General features: G+C 30.0%; 1 protein-coding gene across 2 annotated transcripts in view; it reads right to left on the bottom strand.

Moving 5' to 3' along the window:
• LOC106465765 (exportin-7-like) overlaps window positions 1–8,763 on the bottom strand; it is a 61,194-nt gene that overhangs the window by 33,899 nt on the left and 18,532 nt on the right. For both annotated transcript variants that reach the window (XR_002612052.1, XM_013925997.2), the window contains exons 6-13: window positions 8,454–8,603; window positions 6,856–7,056; window positions 6,077–6,196; window positions 5,746–5,892; window positions 4,887–5,059; window positions 4,248–4,305; window positions 2,303–2,441; window positions 1,165–1,270 (exon numbers count right to left, since the gene is read on the bottom strand). Coding sequence is in view for 1 of the 2 variants with exons in the window: in XM_013925997.2 (XP_013781451.1) it covers window positions 1,165–1,270; window positions 2,303–2,441; window positions 4,248–4,305; window positions 4,887–5,059; window positions 5,746–5,892; window positions 6,077–6,196; window positions 6,856–7,056; window positions 8,454–8,603 (1,094 nt within the window). In the remaining variant the exon portion in view is untranslated. The remainder of the gene's footprint in view (window positions 1–1,164; window positions 1,271–2,302; window positions 2,442–4,247; window positions 4,306–4,886; window positions 5,060–5,745; window positions 5,893–6,076; window positions 6,197–6,855; window positions 7,057–8,453; window positions 8,604–8,763) is intronic.

The following is an 8,763-nucleotide window of genomic DNA, read 5'->3' as shown; positions in this document are numbered from 1 at the left end:
AAATTGAATAGATTCATTATTGAAACATTGCTAAAAATAAATTAGACATATATTTATTGTAAAATCAAACTCATTCAGTTTACAAAAGATCTTATCAATCAGCCACATTTTTCTTGTAATTTGAGCTCATTCAGTATAAAATATTATCAGTTATCACAATACTGAAGTGAAGAAAACACAAAAGGAATATTTCTTATAACCTTGCCACTTCAATGATTTCAAATCCATCAATAAAGCACTAAATTATACATATACCATGGAATGCACTGCAAATTCTGTAAAAAGTTCATAGTTCTATAATAATAAAACATGACAGTCTGCTTAGGAAAGAGAAAACCAGCTGTGACAGTGACACCAACAACACTAGATCTTTTTCTTCCTTGGTTTTTCAACATCCTCACTGTTTCGTTTTCTCTTGTTAGCTCCCCTCTTTGACCATATTGCTTTTTTAATGTTTTTAGCAATTGTGTGCACTGATTGTTTTGATCCATGTTTAGAATGAGCTGGATTTGGCAGTGCTTTTTCTTCTTTCCTCGTACACGCCAGCAAGCATTGCGAGACTACAAAATGGCGGCGCCCTGTCTCCGAATGTAAACAAACCGCGCGATTGCATAAACGCTTATCTGTGGCATGGAACACCAAAATCCGATAAATAATTTTAAAAAAATGTGTTTCTCCGGAAGAAAACTGGAGCTTTTCAGGATTTTTTAGAAATATCCGGATTTCCGGATATATCCGGAAGACTTTCATTATTATAGAATGAAAAGCCCTGTGTTTTGAATAATATATTATAAAAAAGACACAATTACTTTACAAACAGATCACAATTATGCACTTCCCAGACAGAAAAAAAAGTTGAAAGTGATAATTTCAATAAAGATTACTGAACATACTTCATTCTTAAAAGTAACACCATTATTTTTGAAAAAAATAACAAAAAGCAGTAAGTGGAAAAATAGCTTTGAATTTTTCTAAATATCCAAAATTACATTAAACCTCTTAAACTTACATATAGAAATACTTACTTGTTTATCCTACGTTTTGCAAAATGTTCTTTCAAAGAAGCATTTTTTTAACTTGTACAATGAAAACTAAAGACACGATAGATTGGTTAGATAGTTCCATAACAGAAGTGAAACACTCAATTATTTAAATTTTAGTTACCTGCATACAAGCTCTCCATCCATAGCATCATGTTCATCAGCACTGTTGAAAGAGACCCGTCCACCTATTGCTGCACCAATTATGTATACAAGCCAAGTTAGACGGCCTGTATCAAAACAACAGGTTAGTATCAACTATAGAAACCACCACATGTATAATTAACTAATAATACACTCATATACTTTAGCTACATAACACCATAACACTAAAAATGACATCAGTCTGTTGAAATCATTCAGTAATGAAATAAAAGAGCTTTTTTGATTGCTAAGGCCTTCAGATCTAATACTTGAAAAGAAGTAAAGTCAACAGCTTTATTAAGTTCAAGAAAGTTTTAAAATGTTTTATGGTAATACTGAATAAGAAATTTAGTATTTTAGTAACTTAACAAGCTTTACATCTTTGCTTCACAGGTACAAAAGTTTGAACAAATATAATATTGACAAGATTAGCCTACATTATACAAGGAATTAACATTGTCTTAATGAATTACACCCTGATCATGTCAGCTCAAAGGCAATAAATCAATGAAATTATACAATATTCAATTTCTTATGCATGCATATAGTATAAATATTTATATTACGTACATAATATAATATGGGAATGCATGATGTACATTACATTATCAACACTAAGCTTCCTATCTCACATAATTCTAGTTAAGTAAACAGTTTGGAATATTTCACAGCATTAATGTATACTGAAAAGCTCATGTCATAAAGAACTGATTATGTCCTACTTCAGTTAATATTTTCGTATGTATCTGGATGAATTATTTCTAAGCAAAGAATTGGAATCTCTGTGATGACTGAACAATTTTAACAAGTAATTAAGTCAAAGCTGAGCTCACTTAATTGTATCCTCACCTATGGTTTTACAACTTTAAGTACAAAGAACTGACATCAACTTTATGGAAATGAAACAAGAATCAGAGGTAAATTAGGTTTTGTTTTTCTCCTTTTGCCTCTTGAGATTATTTCCTTTTAATAATGTTTTCTAACACGAAATAACAGATAATTATTCTGACACACGTCAGAAAATCGTCAATGAATACATACAGATTAACTTTTTCGTGTTCTTTCCACATTTAGTTCTATTCCAATGACTAAAAACTATACTGCTTTCAACTCCTCACCTTCTTGGATTTCTATGTCTATCCTATTGTTCGGAGTTTGGGCCTGCATACGTTCTTGGTATGCCTGTGCTGCTTGATCAAAAGTTTGGACAAGAAGTGTACAAGTTTTTTCATATTCACATCTTCCTATAGTTGCTAGCTGTAGATATATATATATATATATGTAATAATAAATAATTAGTTAGCTTAAACAGTTTATCTTCAATTTTAAAACTCTTACATAAACTGAAGAAAACATTTCCATACTTTTAATATTTCAATATTAGGTAACATTTAATGGACAGTAAATTTTTCTTTTTACATGCTCCTTAGTTTTTACTTGTGTTTCAATTTTTGTCAAAAGAGGTACATGCAAGTCAAAACAATAAAGGAGCAAAAAAGCTTAAATTTTGTTTCATGATAGCAATATAAATTATTTTAGACCTGCATAGCAAAAATGTAAAATGTTTTAAACATATATTGCTTAAAAATATTTCACATTCTTAGCTTAAGTCAATAATCATATTCTTAAAAAAAATACACTATATTTTAACATAGAATGCTAATATTTACAAGAATTGCTACTATACTTTTAAAAAGATAGCCTACAAAATTTGAAGTTTAATAAACCTACACTGTTTTGAATTCTACTCAAATTCTTCACATATTATAACTTTTACATAAAATACACATCAATTTTCATAGTAACCAAATAATCTACCTTTTAAATATTGGTTACAAAGACATGAGCTTTAAAATGCGTAGAAATTTGGTTATTCAGATCTGTGTACAGTAACTTGTTTTTATTACACTTAATTATTAGACAAGTTTTTAAATCAAGTATTATGGTCAATAAGTTTGAAAAAAAAAGAACTGAGGGGATTAAACGTTTTATAATTATTATCAAATTGAAAAACAGAAAAATAAAAAAAATATGCTTTAGATTGAGAATAACTTGAAAAATTGCTAAAAATGTCATGAAGTTAAAGAAATTCACATTATGAATTGTATATAAAATGCTCCAAACCTCTAAAAAACGTTTGTTTAGAATGTGAATTTTGATACAATCTAGTGAAGAAATACAAAGTTGACCAAACTGCTCCAAAAGTGTTTAAAGCAAGTTTAGTTTGTGATTTTTACCAGATAAACCATGAATACATCAATAAAACAAAACAATGGAAACTTTTTTCTTTACTTTTATATCAAATACTGGTTTCATAAGAGTAGTGGATTAATGGCTAGTGAACAGAGAAAAGTCCTTGCATGGAGATACGATGGAAAGGAGATTATAAAAATTATTTAATGGAGATGACAAACAATTTCAGAAAAAAAATATATTTAATTACTTGTACTCAAAGTTTTGATTACGCCTTTATCAAGGGTCTATGAATGTCACAGGTTACCAAACTGTTCATAGACCCTTGATAAAGGCGTAAGCCAAAACGTCAGGTACAAGAAATTAAACATTTTTTCTGAAGTTGTTTGCTGTCTTTACTAAATAATGGTTTCTATCCTTCAGTCAGCACTGAAAATTATAAAAAAATAGTAATAAGATCAGGGCAATTTCAGGATAATTTTAGGACAATGAAAAAATAAGCATGTAAAACTGTGTAATGAAAGAATTATGAAAAAATAAGTTCAAGTCAAATTCAAACTTCATTAATTATGTACTTACTTGAACTTGCACACTAATTAAACAATGTTAAACAATTGTATACTCTAAAAAAACATCATCATCTATCATTACAACCAAATAATTTTATCACTAATTGTTATGAGAATGATATATTATCCATTACTAATCATCAAAGCAGTGTTACAATTTAATTTTAGAACTTTATTTTTTTAACAGATTAAAGAATATGTTTTATGTGAGATATATCTACCATTGATGTTACGGAGTGTTCTCAGATATCATAAAGCAATTACACAACTTCATTTTTATTTATTTTTTGACATATCCCACCTGATCTAGTTGTTGCTGTATCATCCCTGTATCACCAAGTGGATCTTCCAATCCATCCCTACAGAGAAAATGACAGCATTCATAGTTTGATTTTCAATTACAAAGTTGTTTTAGAACATATAAGAAAGGCACACAGCAACAGTCATAAAGCCTTAAAACAAAAATAGCTCTGTCACATATACATTTCTGTAAACCTAAAATGTGCAAATTGCAAGATACAACTTCCTTGAATCAGCACACAGGAGATATACGAGTTGACTGTGAACAGGAAAAGGTTGAATTTATAAATGAGTTAGTCATTTAAATTAGTGAGAAGAGCAGTAATAAGTTTCAGGTGCTCCAACCAATAAAGCTACTAAACTCTGATGTTGAACACTTTGCTTGATAGGTTAGTCAATTATAGCAGGCATTTAGGAATAAGTCATGGTTTTAAATTCAAACCACTACCCATTTTAACTTCTTCACAAATTATACAGTAAAACAATATGCCATTATCAAAATCTCTTTTACAGTAATAAGTTGACTCCTGAACTCAAATACACATCATCATTATATCACCACAGATTAGCATATCTCAGAATTACCAGCAAATTAAACTAAAAATCAATTTTCCTGTAATGGAATGTAACATCAAATTACCTTACAACAGCTGTTACACACTCCAACCGAGAGGTAATGTAAGCATGAGTGACTTCAGGTGTGTATGTCTCCAACAGGTGTGGCTCAGAAGCCTTGACATATGGAACAGAAGCTACCATTCGTTGCCATAAGCTCAGCAAGTAGTGGACACTATTTGGAGCATACTGCCACATCTAGCATTTGTCATGGGGAAAAAAAACAGACCGGGAACTAAATATAATTGACTAGTAAAAAAAACCAATCTTAACAAAAGTTGTATAAGGTGACAAATAGTACACACTTTAAGACTGTTAACTCTCTGTATACAGGCTCGATCATTTTGACCAACCTTGTAACCACTATGTATCCAAGAAACTATACATACTATAACTCTGAATGTACTAAGTGTATCTGCACAAAATTTGGCAATCTTTTAGCTAACATTACAAATCTGTTGTACACAAAAAATATTTTATTACTTAATAATATATTTTAATAAAACTTTGTCTTTGAATTTATGAAGCCTTTACTGAGTCAGTATAAGTGATAGTGATTTTCATGCTAAGAATAACAATAGTTCTTTTTATCTTTAAGTTTTCGTATTTCATTTGCAAACCTTTAGTAGAAAAACTTTGTTAAAGAATATGATTATTTTTGTGTACGACTGATTTGTGACATTTAATAAAAGCTTGCCAAATTTCATAAAAATACACTTAGTGCATTCAAAATTATAATATGAATAGTTTTGTGATTACATGGTGGTTACAAGGTCAGTCAAAATGTTTAGCCCGATTTCAAAGAGTTAAAGGATTATAAAATTGCAATTCCTTCACCTGAGACATAAATGTAAATTTTAAGTTTTTCTGACAACAATACTTACCTGAAGACTTGTGACAGTAAATGTAGCAATAAGGGCTATAGTTTCTCTGTAGTTTTCTGCCTTGACTAGTTCACCCAGTTGATAGTTTGACTTCAGTCTGGCCAACAGCCTACAAAACTCATGGTAGTTTCCAGGATCTGACAAGCCCTGTCAAAAGCAAGCAAGTATTGAATAAATTAAATAAATTCCTTTTAGACAATAAGAAAACTAGTTTTTATAATGTAGTGTTAGTTTTCTTAAGTATTTTTGTATTTGTTTGGGTAATAATATTAATACTACTGAGTTATCATAACAAGATAACTCAAGAGTATTCTAAGAACAGGTTTTATACCTGAGGATTTTCCAAAATGTTCTTGACACCACTGACAAGCTGTGATAGAAACTTAGCTCTCTCGGCATTGTTGAACAATGATCTTCGAACTGAAGCAATCTGTACCAAACAAGACAGTGCCTAAAGGAGAAAAGTGACTATGATAATTAATTTTTCATTAAACAAATCACATCAATCATATTTTTGTCAATGAAAAACACAGTCTTTCAGAAATATGCAGATAGAACAAAAAAAACAACAACAAACAAATGATTACTTCCTGCACATGATAAGAAATTCAGAATAAAATGGATAAGATACACTCAGAAGAACAGTTTTTCAATTTAACTTTTCACAAAATTGTAAAAATTATGATAAAGTAAATTTTATGTTAGGAATTTCGTGTTTAAAGGCCCAATTTTAGAGATTCAGAGATGCATAGTTTTGAAACTATAAAAATTTGGTCATGTGAGCTACATGGTTTTGTGATGTGACAAATGTACCATTTTTAATTTGAAGATGCATGTGTAGCTTTAATAGAATGTGGAGTAACAGAGATTAAAGCTTATCAACACTTTTATATGAAAAATAAATTTATTACACACTTAACAAAGTTTACATGAATTTTCAACCTCGTTGATAAAATAAGTAACACTTAACTGATGAAAGCATCATCACCAATACTGTAAAAGTCTAAATTCCAGGAAGACAAAGCCCAAAGAACATTATGCAATTAAAGTTTGTAAAAAAATAACTTTTTTTTTTCTCAACTGAGGTGTGCAAACTAAGCACCTACTTACTATGTGTGACAGGAGAGTTGGTAGGGAATGGTACAGGTCAAAGAACAACTGTAGTGTGTTAAAATCCAGGAAAGCAGGTCTCCAACTGGTTGGAATTTGCACTGTACAAAGATCATCTGATGATTCATCAGGTGAGGTTCCAATAAAGTCAAATGAAAGACAATTGAAAGCCAACTGCAACAGCTGATTCATCAGTGCATGCTAATAACAGAAATATTAAACTATCATATACATACACACACACACAAACACAAATATATATATTATTCATTACTAACATATACATGAATGTTACCAGTCAAGAAATAAAGGTTACTATTAATTTAAGTGTTTTGAAAAAACTTTACCGAGTTGAACTGTTTATCACAATTGAGAATGCTCTGCAAGAACAGTTTAACTGAAATGTTTACATTCTTTTATCTTGGACTCACTAATAACTTGAAATCTGTAAAGAAATTTAAATTATTATCTCATGAAAGTGTAACCTTCATGGATCTTATGCTGAAATGTTTCATGCAACATTTATAACACGTTTTTGCACAAAGTTTCTTAATCCACAACTTAGTGTTAAAGCATTCAGTATTTCCAATTACCACACTAATATTCTGCCATTGTTGCATATTTGCATTTTTCATGAAATATTTAGTAACACATGAACAGCACACTATCATTTCGCAAAGCTTCAATTATCCAAGACTTTATTTGAAACTTTGAAACAAATTAAGTACATTTTATTTTAAGAAGATAAGCTAAGAGAGGCAACTACGAGAAGTTAAACAATGGAGATCAAATCCAACTGAAACATACATAGGTGGAGCTGCAGCTCAAATCAAATGTTTTACTTACACAGAGAAACTGATGAGGATGACATTCTAATAAAATCAATAGCCCCTTGAAACTACAATAACAAAACACTTAAACACTGAGGAAGAAACTGAAATCTTAAGATAAGGCCTCCAGGAGATATGAGAAACTGAATTAGATAAGGTATTATTTGGGTCCTTTCACAATCCATGCTATATCTAGTGTCTACTATGTGGCCAAGATCCACTATGAGAAGGATCTAGAATTAGTTATTGAAAAAAATGATTGAAATCTATGTTTACATGACAAAGTTAGGAAGCCACCAAATTGATAATCTTGGTGAAAAGATACATAATGAACACCAGAACTGAGAAGGATTATATATGGTGGTATAAGCCAAGATTTAAACCTAGGATTTAATGTACGTGTCATATCTGCTGTATGAGCATGGATGAGTGGATATCACCCTTGCTTTTCCAACAAGATGACTCAGGATTGAATTTTGGTTCCTACCAACATGTATGGAACTATAGTATATAACAGTAATAATAATAATAATAAAACTAATTAGTAACTGAGACTTAGATGACAGTATAAGTTATTAGCCATTACAACAAAAATATATTTAACTTGTAGTAAATGTAAAATGTGTTTACAGATTTTTTTGTTTGTTTTATTCAACCTTTTGTAGAAGGATTTTCCTGTGTTGAAAATCAACAAAGTGATTGATGTGAGAGTAATTTATATTTCATATCAATAAAGATAATCAGACTAAAAGTTTGATGTACGCTTACTTGTGACTCATCCTTAAATGTCGTTGACTTCCATGTTTCCAAAGCTCGTCTCAACAGATCACAGGCTAATTGGAATATTTCATAAAGCTGACTATCTCGAAAAGATGAAGCAATTTTACGCTGTTTAGTTAAAGATCTATTAGCCTCTGCCTATTGAATGAAAAACATAAATCATAAAAATTATTTTGATAACTAAATACAGAATGGAGCTTCATCAAGTGAAACTATTTAAAACAATATATATAGGTTAAGAAAAACTTTGGAAAGAAGGGTAGCTATTTCTTATATATATATATATATATATATATAT

Source organism: Limulus polyphemus, unplaced genomic scaffold (assembly GCF_000517525.1).
Source record: "Limulus polyphemus unplaced genomic scaffold, Limulus_polyphemus-2.1.2 Scaffold2045, whole genome shotgun sequence".
NCBI lineage: Eukaryota > Metazoa > Arthropoda > Merostomata > Xiphosura > Limulidae > Limulus > Limulus polyphemus.
This window is presented reverse-complemented; position numbering and strand designations above follow the sequence as displayed.